The sequence below is a fragment of the Panthera pardus genome, unplaced genomic scaffold (assembly GCF_024362965.1).
Source record: "Panthera pardus isolate Hobbes unplaced genomic scaffold, ASM2436296v1 HiC_scaffold_1, whole genome shotgun sequence".
Lineage (NCBI taxonomy): Eukaryota > Metazoa > Chordata > Mammalia > Carnivora > Felidae > Panthera > Panthera pardus.
In genome coordinates, this window is record NW_026526654.1 from 43835064 (window position 1) to 43859695 (window position 24632).

Here is a 24632-nt window from a genome sequence, read left to right on the forward strand (position 1 = left end):
GTTCTGCACTGAGTGTGGAGCCTGCTTGGGATTCTCTCTCTCCCTCTCTCTCTCTGTTCTCCCCGGCTCACGCTCTCTTGCCAGAAGCCAAGCTATCCAACCAGCCTGATGGCAGGGCCCGGGCAGTGGACGGATCGGGACTGCAGGGAGGCCCACTGACGTGAAGCTTCTTGTACTCCTGCTTTTATGTAATTTGGCCTTAATAAAAGTACCTGGGGAATTGTCTGTTGGGGAACTGCCCTTGACAGGCCCCCTGAGAAAAGAACCATTGGGGAAAGAAATAAGGTTCCACAAGGAAATTGTGTGGCCCTGCATTTAGCCCTTGCCACCCCCTATAAAGACTCCAGCCAAGGAAGGAACAAATGGATTTGAAAGCCCCACTCCGGTAACTAAGGAGTGTGTCTATGGGCACAGGTTACTCCAACCCCTAGGCCCACTTGGCCCCCAGGACTCTCTCTCTCTCTCTCAAGTAAATAAATATTAAAAAAAAAAAAAAAAAAAAGAACTATTTTATTGAGAAAAACTTTCTAAGAACTGATGCTGACAAGAATGACTGTGACTTTTACTATGAATGTTGGTATCACTTATGATACATAATATTTATAATGTAGAAGACATGGTGGTATAACTGGTCTCCAATTGATGCACTGATCACATTTAAAACATTTACTTCTAAGTCACTGTAAAGACAGCAGAACACATTTCTTCACAGACATTTCAGAAATGGTACTAAGTATTAAGGTTCTTAGATTGCCCTAAATGACACATTTAGCCCATGGATTATGGATGTTACAGAAACAAAACAAAACAAAAACAAAAACACAAACAAAAATATTGTGAAATCTAGGACATGCAGAAAAAACGAGAAATAAAATTTTTGATCATTATCATATTTACAATGAAACAAAAATGATTCAAAAATTAGAATTTTTTTCTTGATCATAAATATCAATGTCTGTAGAAAAGCAGGTTGAATTAGAAGAAATGTATTTACTAACTCATTCACCAAGATACTCATGAACATTAAAAAAAAATTTATTAAAAGCCCATAACCTATATAGGTACCAGGAATACACAGTTTCTACCTGGAGGATGATAGTCTCCTGAGGAAGACGGACAAATAAATTACCATAGTGTGCTAAATGATAAGAAAGGGCACACTGAGGAATGAAGACTAATAGTAATCTGGAGAGGAAGCAGAGAAATAGCATTCTGGGTAGAGAGAAAAGCATAGGTAAAGGATGATGTGCAGGGAGGTATGCTGTGGATTGATAAAATGTATGGCGCATGGTGAAGGCTGAAGCTAGAGAGACAGAGGCAGGGACATATGAAAGACCTTAAATGACAAGCTGAGTTTGGATTTTATCATTAAGTCGGGTAGGCATAACATGACCAGGTCTGCACTTGAGAGAGTTCTCTATCAATACGGTGGAGAAGGAAGAACATTTGAGCCAATCAATTATAAAGTTAAGATCACAGTCTAGACTGGTGGTCTCCAAAAGCAATTACGTTCAAAACAATCCACTGAAGTGTGGGAAATTTTATTTATATTTATTTTACTATTAAGTGTCTTTAAATTTAAATTTTCTATGTAGTTTTGTATTTTAACATACATGTTATTCATAGGATAGTACATGTATATAATTGAGAGATAAATACATGTACATACATTGGTGGGTGAATGTTCAATTTTTTTTCCCCAATAGGGAGTCATATCAAAAAGTTTGGAGACTGTTGGTCTAGGCCAGTTTTGTCCAATAGAAACATAATGCAAGTCCACATGTAATTTAGAAATTTTTAGTAGCCATATTTAAAATAGTACACAGCCCTTACCTTACATGACATAAAAAAATTAACTTAAAGTATGCCAAAGACCTAAATGTAAACACTAAAATATAAATACTTAGAAGAAAACACAGGAGTACGTCTTCAACACAGGAGTAAATCTTCCTGACTTTAGATAAAGGATTCTCAGATATGGCACCAAAAGCACAAGCAACAAAAGAAAAATTAGATAAAGTGGACTGCATCATAATTAAAAAGTTTTGTGCTTCAAAAGACACCATTAAAAAAATGAAAAGATAACCCATGAAATGGAAGAGAACATTCCAAAATACCTATCTGATAAGGGACTCGTATCTAGAAAAATAAAGAACTCTTATAACTCAACAATAAAAACACAATCCAATTATAGCAGTCACAGCAGTGCTATGTGCTATAGAAAATTCTAAATAATTACATAAGTTTATCTTTGCACACCTTGTACTGCCATTTCCTCAGAAAGCATAATGACTGTGTCAAAACACATGTGCATTACGGATTTTCAGACATTTCTCTTGAAAGATTGGTATAAATTTAAGTTCTCATGAACTACAATGAAAAGTTATCCAAGGACTAGAATTTTTATTTATTTTGTTTTCTAATGTATTCAAAATACCTTGAATAATATTTGGTACAAAGGAAGTAGGTGTTCAGTAATAAACTGTTGAAAGACTGAACTTTATAACACCTCCTGTTTCTTCATGCCCTAGTACATGGCTCAGGTCATGATCTTGTGGTTTGTGGGTTCGAGATCCACATCGGGCTCTGTGCTGACAGTGCTGAGGCTGGAGCCTGCTTCTGATTCTGTCTCCCTCTTTCTCTGCCCTACCCCACTAGTGCTCTCTCTCTCTCTCAAACTTAAATAAATATTAAAAAACATTAAAAAAAACAAAAATATGAAGGCCTTTTGTAATGTCAACTGAACCAACCTTATTTTCCATTAATGTCTACTCCACTTACTGTCCCATAAACATGTTTTATATATTCCTTGCACTATACATACGTCTGTTGGTTCCCCGTCTGGAGACGGCAGACTATTTCACTGCTTGACAGAACCAAGTTTTTCTTTTTTTTTTTTTTTTTCTGTCATTCTTACATAGATCCAACTTTTTCTTAAAGGCTCCTTGCAAGTTCTACTTCCTCCATTTCTGATCATGCTAGTCTTCACTGATCTCTATTCCTCTGACTGACATAGTCTAGCGTACAATACAGCTCTAAATTATACATTTTTGGGTGTTTCTTAATATTCTTTGACATGTGTTAATCTTTTCTTTCCCAAAAGATGCTACTTACATGAAGACAAGGTCTTATCCCCTGTGGTGTGTACTAACGAAAGCAGCACTGAATAAATCCTTCTTAATCAATTTTGCTGTAAATGCATTTTGTTTACATGAACACACTGCTAGAAACCATATTCTTAGGTTGCAGAGCTTCAATATTAAAGTATGACTAGTGCTCAGCAACTGAGCATTAAACTAGTAATAAAAACATACATAAAGTTGATAAGGGAAGGCAAATATTACAGATGCCAGTTCATTTCTTTTATACTTCAACCTCCTACATCTTTAAATGGGGCATATTGTAGTGAATGATTTAGTGTCACAGGTAGATTCTTTTTTTAAAAATATAATTTATTGTCAAATTGGCTTATAATTTTTTTTAACGTTTATTTATTATTGGGAGACAGAGAGGGACAGAGCATGAGCAGGGGAGGGGCAGAGAGAGAGGAAGACACAGAATCTGAAGCAGATTCCAGGCTCTGAGCTTTCAGCACAGAGCCTGATGTGGGGCTTGAACTTACAAACCGTGAGATCATGACCTGAGTCAGACTCTTAACCGACTGTTGGGGTACCACCCAAGTACCCCTCAAATTGGCTTATATACAACACCCAGTACTCATCCCAACAAGTGCCCTCCTCAATGTCCATTGCCCATTTTCCCCTCTCCACACCTGCGCACCGCCCCCCCCCCCCCCCCATCTACCCTCAGTTTGTTCTCTGGATTTAAGAGTCTCTTGTGGTTTGCCTCCCTCCCCCTCTGTTTGTACTATTTTTTTCCTCCTTCCCTTCCCCAATGGTCTTCTGTTAAGTTTCTCAAGTTCCTCATATGAGTGAAAACATATGATATCTATCCTCTGACTGACTTACTTCACTCAGAATACCTTCCAGTTCCATCTACGATGCTGTAAATGGCATGATTTCATTCTTTCTCATTGTCAAGTACTATTCTATTGTATATATAAACCAAATCTTCTTTATCCATTCATCAGTTGGTGGACATTTAGGCTCTTTCCAAAATTTGGCTATTGTTGAAAGCGCTGCTATAATCATTGGGGTACATGTACCCCGATGCATTAGCACTCCTGTATCCTTTGGGTAAATTCCTAGTAGTGGTATTGCTGGGTCGTAGGGTCTCCACATTGTTTTCCAGAGCGGCTGCACCAGTTTGCATTCCCACCAACAGTGCAAGAGGGTTCCCGTTTCTCCACATCCTTGCCAGCATCTGTAGTTTCCTGATTTGTTCATTTTAGCTACTCTGGCTGGTGTGAGGTGGTATCTCAGTGTGGGTTTGATTTGTATTTCTCTGAGGATGAGTGATGTTGAGCATCTTTTCACGTGTCTGTTGGCCATCTGGATGTCTTCTTTGGAAAAGTGTCTATTCATGTCTTCTGTCCATTTCTTCACTGGATTGTTTTTCAGGTGTGGAGTTTGGTAAGTTCTTTATAGATTTTGCATACTAGCCTTTTATCTGATATGTGATTTCCAAATATCTTTTCCCATTCTGTTGGTTGCCTTTTAGTTTTGTTGATTGTTTCCTTTGCAGTGCAGAAGCCTTTAATCTTGATGAGGTCCCAATAGTTCATTTTTGGTTTTAATTCCCTTGCCTTTAGAGATGTGTTGAGCAAGAAATTGCTGTAGCTGAGGTTAAAGAGGTTGTTGCCTGCTTTTTCCTCTAGGTTTTTGATGGTTTCCTGTCTCACATTTAGGTCTTTCATCCATTTTGAGTTTATTTTTGTGTACGATGTAAGAAAGTGGTCTAGTCTCATTCTTCTGCATGTTGCTGTTCAGTTCTCCAAGCACCATTTGCTAAAGAGACTGTCTTTTTTTTCTTGTTTTGTCAAAGATTAGTTAGCCACTCATTTGTGGGTCCAATTCTGGGTTCTCTATTCTATTCCATTGGTCTATGTGTCCGTTTTTATGCCAATACCATAATGTGTTGATGATTACACCTTTTAGTAGAGGCTAAAGTCTGGGATTGTGATGCCTCGCGCTTTGGTCTTCTTAATTATTACTTTGGCTATTTGGGGTCTTTTGTGTTTCCATTAAAATTTTAGGATTGTTTGTTCTAGCTTTGAGAAGAATGCTGGTGCAATTTTAATTGGGATTGCATTGCATGTGTAGATTGCTTTGGGTAGTATTGACATTTTAACAATATTTATTCTTCTAATCCATGAGCATGGAGTGTTTTTCCATTTCTTGTGTCTTCTTCAATTTCCTTCATAACCTTTCTATAATTTTCAGCATACAGATCTTTTACATCTTTGGTTAGGTTTACTCCTAGGTATTTTATGGTTCTTCGTGCAACTGTAAATGGGATCAGTTTCTTTAATTCTCTTTCTGTTGCTTCATTGTTGGTGTATAAAAATGGAACTGACTTCTGTACATTGATTTTGTACCCTGAGATTTTGCAGAATTCCTGTATCAGTTCTAGCAGTCTTTTGGGTTTTCCATGTAGAGTATCATGTAGTCTGCAAAAAGTGGAAGATTGACTTCTTCTTTGCCAAATTTGATGCCTTTTATTTCATTTTGTCATCTGATTGCTGATGCTAGGACTTCCATCACTATGTTAAACAGCAGTGGTGACAGTGAACATCCCTGTCGTGTCCCCAATCTCAGGGGGAAAGCTCTCAGTTTTTCCCCATCGAGGATGGTACTAGCTGTGGGCTTTTCATATATGGCTTTTATGATGTTCAAGTATGTTCCTTCTATCCTGACTTTCTTGAGGGTTTTTATTAAGAAAGTATGCTGTGTTTTGTCAAATGCTTTTTCTACATCAATTGACAGGATCATATGGTTCTTATCCTTCCTTTTATTAATGTGATGTATCACACTAATTGATTTGCAAATATTAAACCAGCCCTGCAGTCCAGGAACGAATCCCACTTGATCATGGTGAATAATTCTTTTTATATGCTGTTGAATTTGATTTGCTCGTATCTTGTTGAGAATTTTTGCATTCATGTTCGTCAGGGATATTGGTCTATAATTCTTCTTTTTAGTGGGGTCTCTGTCTGGTTTGGGAATCAAGGTAATGCTGGCTTCATAGAATGAGTCTGGAAGTTTTCCTTCCGTTCCTATTTTTGGGAACAGCTTGAGAAGGATAGGTATTAACTCTGCTTTCAATGTCTGGTAGAATTCCCTAGGGAAGCCATCTGGTCCAGGACTCTTATTTGTTGGGGAGATTTTTGATAACTGATTCAATTTTTTCACTAGTTTTGGGTGTCACAGGTAGATTCTGTGTAGAAACCCGGGGTGTTAGAAGTGGGAAGAAAGAAATTCACTTTAACTATAATTCAAAGCAAGACAAATGAAGAATTTCTCCTCTATGTGGCTGAGTTTATATCTCCTTAAGCACAATGCACATAGAATGCAAACAAGTCCTTCCCAAGTTCTTTATGAAAAGTAACTATGGATACAGTCGGGAAAAATGACTCCTGCTAAAGGCTAGTTATTTATTTATTTTGTACAGAATGTACTAAACTCAAGAAAGCTTTGCTTTTACAGGCTATCTGTTGAGACACTAAAGTAGGTACAACTTAACAATACTTCTTTGTAATTATATTAACTGCCATGTGACTGTGAATTCTACCTGTACCAAGATTAAGTTCAACATCAACTAAAAATGAATGCTACAAGACTATAGTTTTGTATTTAAGTATTAAATGAAATGGGGCGCCTGGGTGGCTCAGTCGGTTAAGTGACCGACTTCGGCTCAGGTCATGATCTCGTGGTTTGTGAGTTTGAGCTCTGCGTTGGGGTCTGTGCTGACAGCTCGGAGCCTGGAGCCTGCTTCAGATTCTGTGTCTCCTTCTCTATCTCTGTCTCTCCCCCGCTCACACTCTGTCTCTGTCTCTCTAACAAATAAGTAAACATTTAAAAAAATTAAAAAGAAATAAATATTAAATGAAAATTTCACCTGTTACCTGGTAAAATTATTCCCGCCAAGGAATAACCCCACCAAGGTCATCTTTCAGCTCCCTCATCACTTCTTGACTCCAAATAAAACTTATTCTCTTAGATCTGTCAATGGAAGTAGCACTTCCGATTATTACGTAATTTCATAGTAGTAGAGCCCAGCCGATACGGACAAGGTAGATCTTCATCTGTGTATGAGATGTCAAAGCACAATGGAGGATTGATGTTCTGCCTCAATTCCTTCAATCTTGGTATGGTTTTCTTAGTATCACCAAAACTCTAAATAAATATCTGTATTTATTTAGTTACTTGCTAATTAGTTACTTGCCTGAAATAGCATTTGGCTCCTTGATCTTTTTCAATTTTAGGTCAGAGATTTATCTCTATTAGTATGGCATAAAAAAAAAAAAAAAGGTTCCAAAAAAGGGGCACACGTACCAGAATGATTCTAGCTTCAGAACTCCTCACGTTGGCACCTATACTGCCTGCTCTACTGGTAATTATTGAAAACCAAATAATGGTCTCAAGCTGATTATCTACAGTCATATGACACTTTCTCTAGGTTCTTCTATAGGTTTAAACTCTCAAGTTGATCACGAATAGAATGGCAGTAACTTTTTAAAGGACTATTCCAAAAACAAACCCAAATAAGAACAACTTTCCCCAAGGACAAAAATGACAACTCACATACTCTCACATGAGAAGAAAGAGAGAAACATTTTCATTTTACACAAAAGTCTGCTAGAGGAAAAAAAAAGTTTTCTCAGCTTTAATATTTTCCTTTATTATAAGGTTCAATGTACTGTGAAAATTTCAACTTAACACTCTTTATAAAACTAGACAGAAACTAAAACAAAAGGTCTGGAGTATGCAGTAAATCTAGCAGTTTGAAAGGTTTAAAAACCTTCAGAAACAGCTCTTCATTCAGATCTGCCAAAGCAAACAGAGAAGCGCACACTAAGACCACGCTAGTGCCTGGCAGTTTCCCAATTAAGATGCAGGTTAAAGAGCATAACCAAAACATGTAACCAGAAAATCTTGTTTGCTATTTTCAAAACAATCATGACCGAAACAAAAACATTACTTCAGATTTTCAAGTTTAGTCAAGTCAAGAAGAGCCCATTTCATTTTAATCTACTTAATTGTATAAGCCCTTTTAACTTACTGCAACTTTGTCCCAGAAAGAGTTTAATGTGATATTTAGTTATTGTTCATATCTCCACTGAAACGTCAACCTGTGAGTAAGCTTATTTGATAATTACAATGTGCTTAAAAGACAGTTTTTGGGAGTTATTTTTCAAACTACAAAAGCTAATTTTGCTGCTTTTTTATAGGAAACTGGCATTACAGTATATGTCTTAAGATTGATTGACAGATACCAAAAAATCTCAAAACCGGTTTCATGTCCAGGGGAGTGTCTCGACTAATTATTTTAAAAAGTCTCATTACAATTCTCAAACAAAATGATTTTAATTAAAACCTTAAATTGTACCTAAAGTTTTTGGAACACTAGCTTTTCCTCTAAAATCAACTGTGTAATTTACTCTAAGAAACATTAACTGGTATAACCAGTTAACATTTCCTAAATAACCCACTGTGTGCCAGGGACTGTGTGGTGAAATTTGCATCCATTTTCTCACTTTAATTTCATAATATACCTTGAGTAGCAACAGGTAACCAATGAATATTTTCAGTGACTATTGAATTTATTAACAACAACATGAAACTCAAAGCAGAAGGCCTAACAATTAAAGGTTTGGATAACTATTAAAAATTATCTTTTTGAAGACTATTCAGTGATACGAGAAACGTTCAAGATGGAGTTGTAAGAAAAAATATTAAACTTCCCATGTTTAATACCCTAAATATGCAAGAAGACATATGTATATCTATTATACATTTTTGAATGGTTACCTTTGGATGGTAGGATTACTAACAATTTTCTAAAATAAACATAATATTTTTATAATCAGAAATCTGTTCCAATTAAGCGTTAACCTAAAGTACCTAAACCTGGCTGTTGAATGTATGAGATTTCACACTGAACTTAGTATGAATGGTACTAAGTGTACCATTTACTTACTATACTAAGTGTATAGTAGTTGAAAAGTAAGTTCCTTTGAAATTCTCATGTATCTTGGCGTAGACTAATGTATAATGAAAACTTCATTATGCAAACATTTCATTTGCCGTTCTGATTGAGTTGTTTTATAATGCACCTTCAGTTTCTATTGCTTTAATTTTAAATGTGAAGAATTAAATATAGACTCTCTCAAAGGTTACATTGCTTTCATCTTAAATCAGTTAAACAGAGAATGAAGCCATTGACTTCTTTACAAATAGCTACTGAAAGTGAAATACAGACTTTGCAAACTTTGGATATGTGTCAGACCCTAAAAGAGGGATCCTCTTTGCCACTGCTCAATTTTACGCATATAGTAGATACTCAATAAAAGATGTTGAAGGAATACATAAACGTCCTCTCTGGATATCTAGACTTACTTTCCCTTCACTCAGTTTAGATGACCTGAGAAGCACTTCCTCAAAATAACCCTCTGGTTCACCATGAGACGAATGCCTGGCACCAGCTGGTAGGAGATATTAATAGTATGCCCATTAGGCACTTGTTCAAGGCACACAGATAGCTCAGTGATAAAATCTTCAGAAATATTTGGATAGTTAAAATTATTCAGAATATGAATCAGTTGTGGTTCTTTGAATCTCCACTCTAATTATTAAGGAATCAACATCTGTTTTTGGAAATTCTTTAAAAAAAAGTAAGGTAACAGCAATAATTGCCTTCAATTTTAGAGGAACTCAGCATTTAGGGCTAAATAAAAAAGCTTACAACAGCAAAATTCTTTTTTCCTTGTGACAAAGATTCTTTGGAAGGATTCATATGCTAAAAAAGAAGAGAATAGACTTTTTCCTTCAAATTTCAATTTTTAGTATATACCAAGCATTTACCACTGACCAAGAAGTCTCTTCCCCACAAAAGTGTATTTCTATTCCCCCCTAGGCAATATAATGCTCAAAAACAGTTATACGGGGAAAATTACAAAATAGCCTAGGTCATCCTTAATGACTCATGAGGGACTGAGCAGAGAAGGGGAATGGGATGGGACTACAGCTCATTTTTCAAATAATACATAATTTAGAAATACTTGCACCTTCACCAGACAGAATTAACCATTCCAACTATAAAATAATACTTGACAGTTATCTATCCTTGGTCTAAAATTCTTCCAGATATTTAGTTTAACCAGTAAGAGACATACATTCAAAGCACCCATTTGTTTTGTTATAAAATGGCCTATATCTTACATCATAGCGTTAAAGATATTTTATTCTCTTAGCCATCACTTCAAAGTTTCTACAAAACTATTAGAGTTCAGATGAATTGTTTTTCTTACATAATGTGTAAGGTCTCTAAACACTTAAATCAACTCAAATAAAAATAAAAGATAAACAAGCAGTTGGGATGCCTGGGTGGCTCAGTTGGTTAAGTGTCTGACTTTGGCTCAGGTCATGATCTCATGGTTTGTGGGTCTGAGCCCTGTATTGGGCTTTTTGCTGTCAGCCCACTTCTGATCCTCTGTCCCTCTCTCTCTCTCTCTCTCTCTCTCTCTCTCTGCCCCTCCCCTGCATGTGTGCACTCTCTTTCTCTTTAAAAAAAAATAAAAACATTGAAAAAAAAAGATAAACAAGCAGATTTGAATCCTCAAATACTCAGATGAACAGACAATTCTACTAGGTATCTTATACCATGCTAGGTAGAGACAGAGAATAAACAAAAGATATCATTGCTGACCTTCAGGAACCTTCCATTTGGCTGGGGAAATGATGTGGGAAACAAGAGCTAATGAGATAAGATAAATGCTCTATTATGTGGTATGGAGCAAATAGATGTTTATAGGCATAGAGATAGACTACCCTGATTTTAGGTAGAGAGGCAAGGAAAGTTGGAGAGGTGGGGGCATGTGGAAGGGCCTGGAAGTCTGGCAGTAATATTTAGATGTGATATGGTAGCATATGGGACAGTCAGATGTTTTTGCATAGGAGGATGAGTTAAAGTGAGAGAAAGAAGTTAGATAAAAAAAAATTTAGCTAGGTCAACTGGAAAACTGATTAATATAGGTACAATTTCTCTCTTAGTGTACTTAAAATTTTTTTTTTAACATTTATTTATTTCTGAGAGACAGAGATAGAGCGTGAGCAGGGGAGGGGCAGAGAGAGAGGGAGACACAGATCTGAAGCAGGCTCCAGGCTCTTAGCTGTCAGCACAGAGCCTGATGCGGGGCTTGAATTCACGGACCGTGAGATCATAACCTGAGCCAAAGTTGGACACTTAACCGACTGAGCCACCCAGGTAGGTGCCCCATAGTATACTTTAAACAGAATCTCACAAAATCACTAGTGGATCTCCCCCAAATTTTCTTGGTCTTCACAAAGTCTTTTATACTTTCTTTCTTTCTTTTTTAATTTACATCCAAGTTAGCATATAGTGCTATGATGATTTCAGGAGTAGATTCTGGTGATTCATCCCCTATGTAACACCCAGTGCTCATCCCAACAAGTGTCCTACCTAATGCCCCTACTTTTAATCATAATATAATGTGCTATCTCATCTCTCTCTCTGTGTCCCTCTTTCTCTTTCTCAAGTATATATCAAGGAATGTACACAGGTGAATAAAAAACAAGAGAAAAAGGAAGCCTATTTAATTTTAATCTGAAAACTGTTGGTACAAACGCATTTGTAGCACACTTGAAATTAATGTGAAAATAAAATCACAATGGTGTCATTATCACTGAATCTAATTCTAGGAAAATACTAATGTACACTTCTAGTTTATTGATCATTAAACTCACTTAAAAATACATGAAATGCAGGATTATAACTTACTGTGCTTTATTTTGTGAGCAATTTAATATTTATGCATACTAAGAATAAAGTAACTTTACTTTGCACATTATCAAAAAGCATAATGTAATTACATTTAGCTTGAGTAGATAAGTAAAACAAATATATATTGATTTTACCTTTGCTTTAGTCGTCTTTTGGCTGTTGTGGGAACATTAGCACCATAGCCATAGGAAAAAAGAACCCTTTCAGCTTCATCTTCATTTTCAACTGAAAAATATTAAAGTGTATGATGTAAAATAAGTGGGTTTTTTTCTTAAAAAGCACAGCAAAAGTGAAAATAAAAGAGGTCATACGAATCAGGGAGCATAAGAACATTAAAAAGGGCTAATGCACAATCTCAAACAGTCCATTTGTAAGTAGAGCATATTTCTTAAAGTATATGGTTGCTTAAATTTGTTCCATTTATTTTTAAAAGGTGTAATGGCTTGCATCATAGGACATGTTAAATTTTCTTGTTATAAAGCATAATAATTTAAGGGGCGCCTGGGTGGCTTAGTCGGTTAAGCCTCTAACTCTTGGTTTTGGCTCAGGTCACGATCTCACGGTTCGTAAGTTTGAGCCCTGCATAGGCCACTGCGTTAATGGTGCAGAGCCTGCTTGGGATTCTCTCCCCTCTCTCTCTGTCCCTACCCCGCTTGCTCTCTTGCTTAAAACTAAATAAATAAACTTAAAAAAAAATTTTTTTTAAATAAAGCATAATAATACAGATGCTGTGATATTCTGAGTGATTCTAGGATTTTTGCATGGAAAGTATGTTTTGTAATTATAAATAAGTAACAATAACATCAATTTCATTATTTCTCTTCTTGATAAAAGACATGACTATTTTTTAAAATATTTACTTATATTTGAGAGAGAGAGAGAGAGACAGACAGAGCATAAGTGGGGGACAGGCAGAGACAGACAGGGAGACACAGAATGTGAAGCAGGCTCCAGGCCCTGAGCTGTCAGCACAGAGCCCGACACAGGGCTCAAACCCATGAACCATGCGAGATCATGACATGAGTTGAAGTCAGATGCTTAACCGAGTCACCCAAGAGCCCTAAGAAATGACTACTTTTAATTAGGAAAGATGTTCACTATTTTATCAGAACAAGTTAATTTTAACTTGTAATAATGAAATTGTGTATTTAAGTAGGCTACTCTGTGAAGAAAATGTGCAGTCCTGAGAATGTATTGATAGCCTTTTTTTTTTATTACAAAAAAATACAGCAAAACCATTTACTTTTAAATTCTGCCATTGTCACATCACTCTTTTTCAGAAGGAATTTTAACTGACAGGTTAACATTATGGTTAAAAAGTTTAAATGCAATGGCAATTTTACTGTAAACTGGGATTAAAAAATACTTAAAGTTCATAAAAACTAAAGGTTTACTAGCTCATATAAAAGCAGTCAATGACATTTAACAATTTTTATAACATTTTTTAACAATCATATTTTAACATTAAAAAGAGAAACCTCTCAGAAATGTTTCAGACTTAAAACAAAGCCACATATTTTACACTACTAAGTGAAGCTATTTGGAGGCCCATTACTGTAATATGCATGTATTTGTTGACTGATCCTTTTACAGTATAGTAAGAATTTTAATAAGATTTTTCTTGTTGTCCTTCAATTTTATCCCTAGTTTTCATGGTAAACCAGGGTCAGTTTTCAGAAATAGAGTTATTAGTTGTCAGGTAAATGTAGAAGCAAGAGATGATATAGGTCATTGCCAATAGTGTTACCAGCTATCATAGGTCCAAGATGAGTTCTCCAATTCAGCTCTATCAGAATGGCAAAATAGCTCTATTAGTGCTGTTATTTAGACACCTACCTGACTCTTGTCTCAAAATTCAGAAGGAAGAGGGTAAATTCAGTTAATATCTCAAAAACCCATCAGTTAGAAATCGATGGACATCTGAAATTTGAGTTTAATACCTAATGGATTAGTAACTCATAGGATAACTATTCTATTGGTGATTTAATTATAGAAACAATGGTAGATGGTACTAAGGAGATATGAATGTGTCTTAGAAGTACAGAGCACCGAACATCTATATCTGAGTGCCACCATTTTTCTCAAGCTAGAAGCATCAGGAGGCTGTGGGGAGACAAACGTTCATAGAGAAGGCACAGGAGGGCCTGTGCATGTGTAAAGGCACAGAGCTGTGACATTTTAGTAATTATGAGGTAAGTGGTTGGCGTTCACTTAGAGAACAACGGTAGTAGAAAGATAGGCTTAGTTCCAATTGTGAATGGAAGGAAATTTTATTTGCTAGGCTAAGGAGTTTGGATTTTTATTCCACAGTCAACAAGAAACTAACAGAGACTAATTCAGAAAGGTAACATGACCAAAAGATCTTTGTTGCTGATGCTGATATTGCAGAAAAAAATTCTAACAATGGGGAAAAGGATGGCCTATTGTAGCACAGAGAACTCCTCACAAGTTATGGTAATAATCCAGTTGAAGAACAGTCCAGAAAAGCAAGAGAGGATGAATAAAAAAAGTTAGATGCTAGACAACTGAATAGGTGTGGAGGTGAGAGGAGGCACTAGAGAGAATGAGGGAGACATGGAGGTTGACAAAAGCTGGATGGTAATCAGACTTTAACCTTATTAACAGATCAAGAATACAATAAAATTAGTAAGTTTTAGAGAAGAAAAAATAAATGTGAGAAATGTTAAATTAAAAAAAAAATTTTTTTTTAATGTTTATTTATTTTTGAGACAGAGGGAGACAGAGTATGAACGGGGGAGGGTCAGAGAGAGAGGGAGACACAGAATCCGAAACAGGCTCCAGGCTCTGAGCTGTCAGCACAGAGCCCAATGCGGGGCTCGAACTCACGGACCGTGAGATCGTGACCTGAGCCGAAGTCGGACGCTCAACTGACTGAGCCACCCAGGTGCCCCGAGAAATGTTAAATTTTTAATGACTTTAGGAACTCTTTACAGATCTATGGAACATTAGCCTACAGACAATAAATGGAATTGTGGAAAGGGCTAGGATTATCCAGAGAGTAGGTAAGTTAAGTAAAAATTGAAGAGGATAATGGGAAAACCCTTGTGAAGTATTCGGTAGAGTTAGCTAGAAGAAGAGACAATAAAAGCAATGGAGAAGAAACAATCAAAGACAGGTGATTCAAGAGGCAAGAGAAGAGTCTTGAGAAATGTGACAAATGCCTAGCAGAGGTTACAAGTAAGATGAAATGGACAGCAGGTTCTAGAATCTGACAACTAGAAATCTGGTTTTCTTTTTATATTTGAATTTATTTAGTTTCTAGTCAATACTATTTTTAACAAATGGATGAGGTCTTTGAAAACTAAACCCCTCAAAAATCCAAATAATATACTTAATTATAAAAGGCAATTCAAGTGTGAATAGGTTATGTCATTTGACATGGTGACATCTTAACAGATGAAGTCTAACCCTCTTCATATCAGGTGAAATTTTCTGTATTAGATGGTGACCCTTTGAAAATCATACCCACTGTAGTACTAAAAAAGAATGTTTTGTACTGTATCTTTGAAGTTTTCATTAACAAGTATTCTTTAAATAAGGATAGGAACATTTTAATTTCTGGGGCATCAGGGTGGCGCAGTCAGTTAAGTGTCTGACTCCTGATTTCGACTCAGGTCATGAACTCCCAGTTTGTGAGTTCAAGCCTTGGGACATGCTCTGCACTGTCAGCATGGATTCTCTCTGCTCCTCTTCCCGTGACAGAGCACATATGCTCTCTAAGTAAATAAATAAACTTAAAAAAGAAACAAGGAATATTCTAATTCTAATTTCCATTGTGAACATATAGACATGAACTTACTTTCTTGATCTTCCAAGTATAAGTAAATATATTTTATTCTAAGATGATTTGAAGATGGTTTATACGATAGCATAGCAAAAATTTATTTTTGTATTAAAAAAATTTTTTTTAATGTTTATTTATTATTGAGAGGGTAGGGGGTAGGGTTAGAGAGAGGGAGACAAAGAATTCAAAGCAGGCTCAGGCTCTGAGCTGTCAGCACAGAACCCAATGCGGGGCTTGAACTCACAAACCGTGAGATCATGACCTGAGTCAAAGTGAGATGCTTAACTGACTGAGTCACCCAGGTGCCTCTATTTTTGTATTTTTTCTAAAGATTTTACTAAGAAAATATTTGCACATGTGGAAGAGATGAAAGATGTCTATAGCATTCACCCATATACTCAACATCTGGATTCTAAATTAAATGTTGCATTGTATGTAGTTTATCACATGCCTGTCCATCACTGTATACACCCATGAATCTATCTTACTTTTTTGGTGTTTTTAAAAAAAAATTTTTAATGTTTATTTATTTTTCTGAGAGAGAGAGTGGGTGGCGGGGGGAGAGAGGGGGACAGAGGATCCGAAGAGGGCTTTGTGCTGACAGCAGTGAGCCTGACATGGGGCTCAAACTCATGAACCTGAGGTGAAGTCAGCCGCTTAACTGAGCCACCCAGGTGCCCCTGATATATTTCCAAATAAGCTGCAGATATCTGCCCCTCATCTCAACAATTCAACACGTATATTATCAACTACAGTTCAATATTTATAGTTTTTTAAAAAAAAATTAAATTTACATATGGTAAAAAAAATTAAATTTACATATGGTAAAAAAAAATTAAATTTACATATGGTAAGAGGTACAAATCTTAATTCTACCATTCAATGAGTTCTGAGAAATATACACACATGTGTAACACAAGCCCTATTAAGATACAGAACATTCCAACAACCTGGAAAGTTCCCTAATATCTTTCTTCCCAGTTAATTTTTGGTGACAACCATCCTTAGAGGCAAACATTGTTCTACTTTTTTTCCCCACTATAGTTTTCCCTCTTCTAGAATTTTATATAAATTTAGTCATAAAAGGTTTCTTAGACTAAACATAAAGTTTTTCAGAATCATCCATGTTGTTGAGGAATCAGTAGTTTGTTTTTATTGCGGAGTAGTATTCCACAGTATAAAATGTGTGATGGTTTGTTTAGCCATTTTCCTGTGATAGTTGCTAGGCCTGTTGCCAGTTTTTAATGATTATGAATATAGCTCCTGTGAATATCCTAGTATAAGTCCTTTTGTGTGCATATGCTGTCTTTTCTCTAGGGCAAAATATATCAACATAGGATTGCTGGATTACTGGATAGGTTGTTTGGTTTTATAACAAATTGCAGTTGTTCTATATTCTCACTAACATTGCTATAGCCAGTCTTCTAATTTCAGTCATTCCAGTAGGTGTGTACTGTTATTATTAAAAGTGGGCCTTTTAAAAGGCCCCTGAATTTCCATATAAATGGAATATAAAAAATATTTTAAATGGCATTACAATGTTTAATGTAAGTTATAAAAATAGAAATCCTGCCTTGTACTATCCCTTAACAGGAAGGCATTTAATATTTCATCATTAGGTATGATATTAGCTGTAGATTTTTTTGTAGATATCCTTTATCAGACTGAGGAAGTTCTGCTCTACTCCTGATTTGTTTAGACAGAGGGACATATGCAAAGTTATGAAGATACGAGTATATGGAAACTTCAAATAATATGCAATGACAGGAAATGGAAAGGCATAAACTATAAAGGAGAGTGTATAAATAAAGTCATGCTAAGGAATATGACTTTATGCTGTCTAAAGATGATGACACAGAGGTATTAAAGCAGGGGTATGCTACAATCAAATCTATTTTCTAAAGATTACTCTGACTCCAGCAAAGAAACTGAGGACAAATTTGAAAACTGTTGCAGTTATCAGATACTGACCCTAAAAGTGGAAAAAAGATAATGATAGGAATGAAATGTTTTCCTTTTTTATTTTTAAATTAAAAAAAAAAATGTTTACTTATTTTTGAGAAAGAGAGACAGAGTGTGAGTGGCAGAGGGGCATAGGGAGAGGGAGACACAGATTCTGAAGCAGGCTCCGGGCTCTGAGCTGTCAGCACAGAGCTCAACGTAGGGCTCGAACCCATGAAAGGTGAGATCATGAATTGAGTCGAAGTTGGATGCCCAACCAACTGAGCCACCCAGGCGCCCCAAAGTTAAGTTTTCCTTAAATTGGCCTACAAATATAACAAACATAGCCTTTACAAGAAAATGTGCCCGAAACAGATTCAAATTCAACCTCAGCTTCAATTGAAGTTTAAGTCCACTTTTATAAGAATGCCCCTGACATTTCTGACTTTTGAACAAAAATAATGTGCTGTAGCAAATATCTCAGTCAGTAGTGAAAGGTTAATTTAAAATATTCCCTTAAACTGGCTGGCTTAGTCAGTAGAGCATGCAACTCTTGATCTCGGGGTCACGACCTCAATCGAGCCCCATGTTGGGCATGGAAGCCTACTTAAAAAAATGAAAATAAAAAATAAAATAAAATAAAATATTTCCTTAAAGTCCAGGATAACAAAGGAAGCTAGCATAACAAGAGGAAACACATAGAAATTAAAGGTCAAGGATTACAACACGGTACATTCAATACATTTCTATTTTTCAAGACTTAAAGTGTCAGTCATCTCCCCTCTTAGGTATCGTACTCCTCACCTTAAAGGTAGAATTAACTTATGACCGCTCCTGTATTTCCACTGCAAAATGACTATTTCTTGCTAACAGCACATATCTCACTACTTTAATTATCTTTAATATGCTTGTTTCTTCCAGGGATCTAGACTAGCAAGAATTATCACATGAACTCCATGGACCCATATCCTGGCACATGTAAACATTTAATTGTTCAATGAGGGAACTAAATAAATGAAAAGATAAAATCTACTGTAGTTAACCTATTTTAAAAAAATGGTTTTTTAATGTTTATTTTTGAGAGAGAGGGAGAGAGAGAGAGAGAGAGAGAGAGAGAGAGAGAACGCCAGAACATGAAACACAGAATCTGAAGCAGGATCCAGGCTCTGAGCTGTCAGCACAGAGCCCGACATGGGGCTCAACCCAGGAACTGCAAGATCATGACCTAAGCCGAAGTCAGACACTGACTGAGCCACCCATATAGTCAACCTATTTTTTAAATGCCAACTAATGAAATTGACATCAACTAATTATTAAAATATAAAATACATATTTTTCAAAAGTTACCAATTGGATTTTAAAGAAATATATTAGTGTTTTTAGAAACAATACCAGGTTCCTTGTGCTGCCAGAAAAAAAGCTGTGTGTGTGAGGTGGTGGGCGACTTACTTTCTGCAGTTTGCATTATTATTTCATCAAGCTCTTTTTCCAATCTCTCATAAATGTCGAGCCTTGCCTGATACTCAGAGTTCCGTGCTTGAAGTTCAGTAATGCGTTTTTCAGAAGAGCCTTGGAGACTATAAAATTCTTTAGTTAAAACCTAATAGTGGAAGAAAAAAATTGCAAAGGCAGAATTAAAAAGATTAACAGTTAAGACAAAAATGTTGACACAAAAATGCCTTTTGAATTTTTTTCTCTAATGATTTAAATATGAGGAGAAAGTAGCTCAACTGAGATGACTGAGGAAGCCACATTTATTTCTAAGGTACATAACTCAGTTGTTTGTAACTGAAAATTACGAACCACTTTACTGCATGAACTGAATAAACAACAAATTTAAAACTTAGAAATAGTTACAGGAATAAGAATAGCATTTGCTTGTTAGAACTAAAAAACGCAACAGATGCTATTCTTACCTGGAGGTCATTTATTTGGCAACTGCAGCAACGGAGAAAGGCTTTCAGCTTACAAAACTGGGTGTGAAAACGATACACTCACCCTTCAGTTTTCCATCAGAGCTTACTTCATCTATGCTTACCAAGGTTGTAATAAGATTTCTGGCTTCTTGAACAATCATAAATTCAAAGCAACAAACCGAGATGAGACATATGAAGTGCCACCTGGGGCAGTATCAGAAAATGCCTTTATATAGAAAGGAAGGACTTAAACAATTATTAAAAAAGATTTTAAAAGGCATGGAAATTGGAGTTATTTTGTGTAAGAACAAAAAAATTCTACATTCTTTAATGGTGATTTGTTGAAAGAATCACTATGTTGATAATGAATTCACTTAAAAAGAGACATTTCTAATGACAAAGGAAATGTTTTAATGCTTAAATTCCAATTATTTAGAAAGTTTACTAACTAGCTAAGATTAAATTATGGAGTGGTATTACACTTGCTTTCCAATACAGCATAAGTAATGTAGTATTTCCTTAAAAGCAACAGAAAATTATGGTTAAGAATATGGGTTGTAGCCAGAAAGATTTGGGTTTCAATGCTGGCTTTGACACTTCACTAGTTTCGGATCTTAGGCACTTAATTAATTATTCTTTCTAGGCCTCCCTCAAAACATTGTTGGAAGGATTAGATAAGATAATAAATTCACAGTGCTTAGCAGAATGCCTAGAACACAGTAAGTTTGAAAAATATCATTACTGCTATAAGAATTATGAGAACTTTGTATTAAATGGTTCATAGAAATAAAGATCCGCTGGCCTAATTACTCTGAATTATCTATAATTAAACAATTTTTAACACAACCTATTTCCTTTAATGACACAAAGTTCATCTCAACAAATGTACATGATTGTGTGCTTTCTTTGATGTGGAAAAAGGAGAAGATAAAGATTTAGTTACAGTTTTAACAAGCAGAAGTTACAATTTAATTTTCCTTAATCTATTCTATCTTATTTTCCTTCAATTATTTTCATCAAAATTTCCCACTCAAATAACTTAAACATTATCTCCCACCCTCCAAACTTATTCCTTTGGGGGGATAAAGAAAGAATAACATAGGAATAATGATGATAATTACAGGATGATTTTTAGTGTCCCTGATTGGATCAACAGAAGAAAATTCATCTTTTAGTATTATTTCTTCTTCATTCTTGTCACTTGGGAATATGTTTTCTAGAGACTTATTAATTTGTTATAACTAAATTATTAGACAGTGAAATAATCTGGAGCTTTCATAGAATTTATTATACTGAGATGTAATTCATTAAGACTTTGGTGGCTGATGACACTAATTACACAGTCAAAAGAGAGTATCGGTAATGACGTTGTTAAATGACTATTCTCACAGGACAGCTGATACTATTTGTTTGTATTCCAACTCCTTCAACAAAAACCACAGAAGGCAAAACTGCAGAAATGGATATTGCAGGAGATAATCAAAATGTGGAAGATGGGATATTTCGTAAAGTATTATTTTAAGATTTAAAAAATACTATTAAATTGAGAGATGTAATTTAAAATTCTCTCTTCATAACAGAGGAGAGATCCCCAGAAATACCCAACACCTCTGGACTCCATGGTGGAGAATTCTCTTTTACTATGGATTTGCCTGAGTGGTTTCTATAAACAAATTTATTATTGTTTCTGAAAAGCCAAAAAAAAAAAAAAAAAAAAAAAGCTTGATTACTGGACCTATGGAAGGCTATTATATTAAAGATTCTTTAGGAAAAACCAATATATGAACATTTGAGTTTGACCACGAATGCACAAAACAGATCAGCTGCTTTTAGAAATCCATTATATACTAAGCTTTCACAGTGGCTATTTCTTTACTTTAAATAATCGAATAATACAGAATTATATAAAATTATATGTAAAATTAATGATAATACAAAACTGTAGGTCAATGACTGCTTTAAAAGACATTAAAGGGGCACCTGGGTGGCTCAGTCGGTTAAGCGTCCGACTTCGGCTCAGGTCATGATCTCACAGTTCGTGAGTTCGAGCCCTGCGTTGGGCTCTGTGCTGACAGCTCACAGCCTGGAGCCAACTCTGGATTCTGTGTCTCCCTCTCTCTCTGCCCCTCCCCTGCTCGTGCTCTGTCTCTCTCTCAAAAATAAATAAACATTAAAAAAATAAATAAATAAAAAGAGATAAAAATATAAAGCCAGTGTTTTGGCAGCCTTTGCCAACTGATAATTAAAGTAAAATAAATAGTCGCCAAGTTATAAATCAATGAGAATATTGGGTAAAAGCCTGGGGCGCCTGGGTGGCGCAGTCGGTTAAGCGTCCGACTTCAGCCAGGTCACGATCTCGCGGTCCGTGAGTTCGAGCCCCGCGTCGGGCTCTGGGCTGATGGCTCGGAGCCTGGAGCCTGTTTCCGATTCTGTGTCTCCCTCTCTCTCTGCCCCTCCCCCGTTCATGCTCTGTCTCTCTCTGTCCCAAAAATAAAAAAAAAACAAAAAACAAAAAAAAAACGTTGAAAAGCCATAGAAAAGTGCATAAATAAAATAATCTTTATCCTTTATAAGATTATTTCTCCCCCAAATTCATTATAAATAAGAATGGTCTTAGAAATACCTTCCAGTACTTCAGAAAAATGGATTCTAACAACAGTGCTGTACTAACATTCATCAAACCATTCATTCACTCATTATTTATTGAACATCCACCATGAGCAAAGCACTGTGTTAGGTATAGGTGACACAATGATAAATGAATAATCTCTATCCTCTCAAGACTCCTAGGTTTAACAGAGGAGGAAATGTAAGAAATACCCCTAATGCCTCAGTTTTATCAATAGTTTTTAGAAACATAATATTTTTGGGGGCATCTGGGTGGCTCAGTTGGTTAAGTGTCTGACTCCTGACTGTGGATTAGGTCATGATCTCACGGTTTGTGAGATAAGGCCCTGTGTTGGGCTCTGTGCTGACAGTGTGGATCCTGCTTGGGATTCTCTCTCTCTCTCTCTCTCTCTCTCTCTCTCTAAATAGATATATAAACTTAAAAAACAAAACAAAACAGTATTTTTTACAGAGGTGTTTCTCCATAACCCTTACACACAAAAAACAACAACTGCTAGTCAGCTGCATTCACCAACCCAGTGGGTAGAGGTCTATGGGAGACTGGCTTTCATATTGCAAGTTGTAACCTTTAAGAGGTCATGAAATCAATTCAGATTGCAACCAGCTAAAAATAACAAAACAGAATGGTTAAAAAAAAAACAAAACAGAATGGTTTAGTAAACATCAGCACTGTGTGTTGTATTGTTTAGTGAAATGCTTGTTTCAGAAGTAGAGAGAGAGAGAACTGCTTCCCTCTCTTCCTATATATACCTCTCATTCCCTTCCACCTGCCCCAAGACCCATCCTTAAGCAGTCATCCAATCTGGGAAAAAAAAAAAAAAAAAAAAAGGCATTTTGCTAGGTATGAAATTTTAACAATAACTTGCAAAAGATGCATTCCAAATCAGAGCTGATCTAATTCAGTCTAATTGAAAATGTGTTGGAGAATCTGCTATTGCAGATTATGACTGCAGTAGGTTCCTGAATAATATATTTGAAAAAGTACTAAATGCTGAACACTGGTTTGCTTTAGAAGTAAACAATAAACACTATCTATAATTTGTTTCTTTACATATATATATGTATTTAATATCATTTTTATATTTTTTCTAAGGCTTTATTTTCTTTGGGACCCTTTATCTTGTTAATCTTAGTTTTACTTGTCAGAATACTTTCCAGAAATGTAATCTCTGAGACATTATTGTAATGAAAACTTACATCATTAGCTAATTAATCATGTTAATGACATTATTATACCTATTTCATTTAAATTTTTAAATGAGCATTTTCCACAAATCTAAAATATTCAGGAATATTATTACATGTAACCATATAATACATGAATATAGCAAAATATAGAGTTTAAAATCTACTAACTGTAAATTGTTTATTATTTGAATAAATAACTTCCAATTTTTACTGTAATATTTAGTGCTGTGAGTATGCCATTAATATAACCCTCTTATTTCCTCAGGTAAAATTCCTTTAAAATTACTGGATCAGGGGGCGCCTGGGTGGCGCAGTCGGTTAAGCGTCCGACTTCAGCCAGGTCACGATCTCGCGGTCCGTGAGTTCGAGCCCCGCGTCAGGCTCTGGGCTGATGGCTCGGAGTCTGGAGCCTGTTTCCCATTCTGTGTCTCCCTCTCTCTCTGCCCCTCCCCCGTTCATGCTCTGTCTCTCTCTGTCCCAAAAATAAATAAAAAACGTTGAAAAAAAAATTAAAAAAAAAAAAAAATAAAATTACTGGATCAGGGGCGCCTGGGTGGCTCAGTCAGTTAAGCGGCCAACTTCAGCTCAGGTCATGATTTCGCGGTCCGTGAGTTCCAGCCCCATGTCGGGCTCTGTGCTGACAGCTCAGAGCCTGGAGCCTGTTTCAGATTCTGTGTCTCCCTCTCTCTGACCCTCCCCCGTTCATGCTCTGTTTCTCTCTCTCTGTCTCAAAAATAAATAAACGTTAAAAAAATAAACAAAATAAAATTACTGGATCAATTTTTTAAGGACGTTAACACAGGTTACCATACTATCCTCCCCAAGAGAGGTTCCATTTTCTAAGCGCATGAGATTCCCCTTTTAAAGGTACTCTTGCCAGCAGTTTGAAAACAACAAAGAGACCTATGTAAAGGTAGAAAAAAGTTTAAATTTTTATTTCTTTCATTATTAGGGAAAATACATGTTTTCATCTATTTCTCAACAATTTTCATGTGTTTTCTTGGAAAGAGTACAATCCTTCTACCTAGTCTCTAGAAGAGGAAGAAGGTATGTTCTCTTGGTAAGAGACCTTTCAAAAGTAAGGACACAAGCCCTTTCTCCTACATAACACAAGTATTATTTTTCAGTCTTCATTTATTTTTCCTAAATGGTTTCTTCCCCTACTTTTAATCAACAGATCAACAGATTAATCCCCAGACAGACATAATCTAAAATTTCATCTGTATTTACTT

General features: G+C 35.9%; 1 protein-coding gene across 4 annotated transcripts in view; it reads right to left on the reverse strand.

Annotated features, from left to right (window-relative positions):
* The window catches only part of PIBF1 (progesterone immunomodulatory binding factor 1), a 201878-nt gene that overhangs the window by 63231 nt on the left and 114015 nt on the right, over positions 1–24632 (reverse strand). For all 4 annotated transcript variants that reach the window (XM_019437172.2, XM_019437173.2, XM_053898793.1 and 1 more), the window contains exons 12-13: positions 19118–19268; positions 12057–12147 (exon numbers count right to left, since the gene is read on the reverse strand). In XM_019437172.2, the coding sequence (XP_019292717.2) occupies positions 12057–12147; positions 19118–19268 (242 nt within the window). The remainder of the gene's footprint in view (positions 1–12056; positions 12148–19117; positions 19269–24632) is intronic.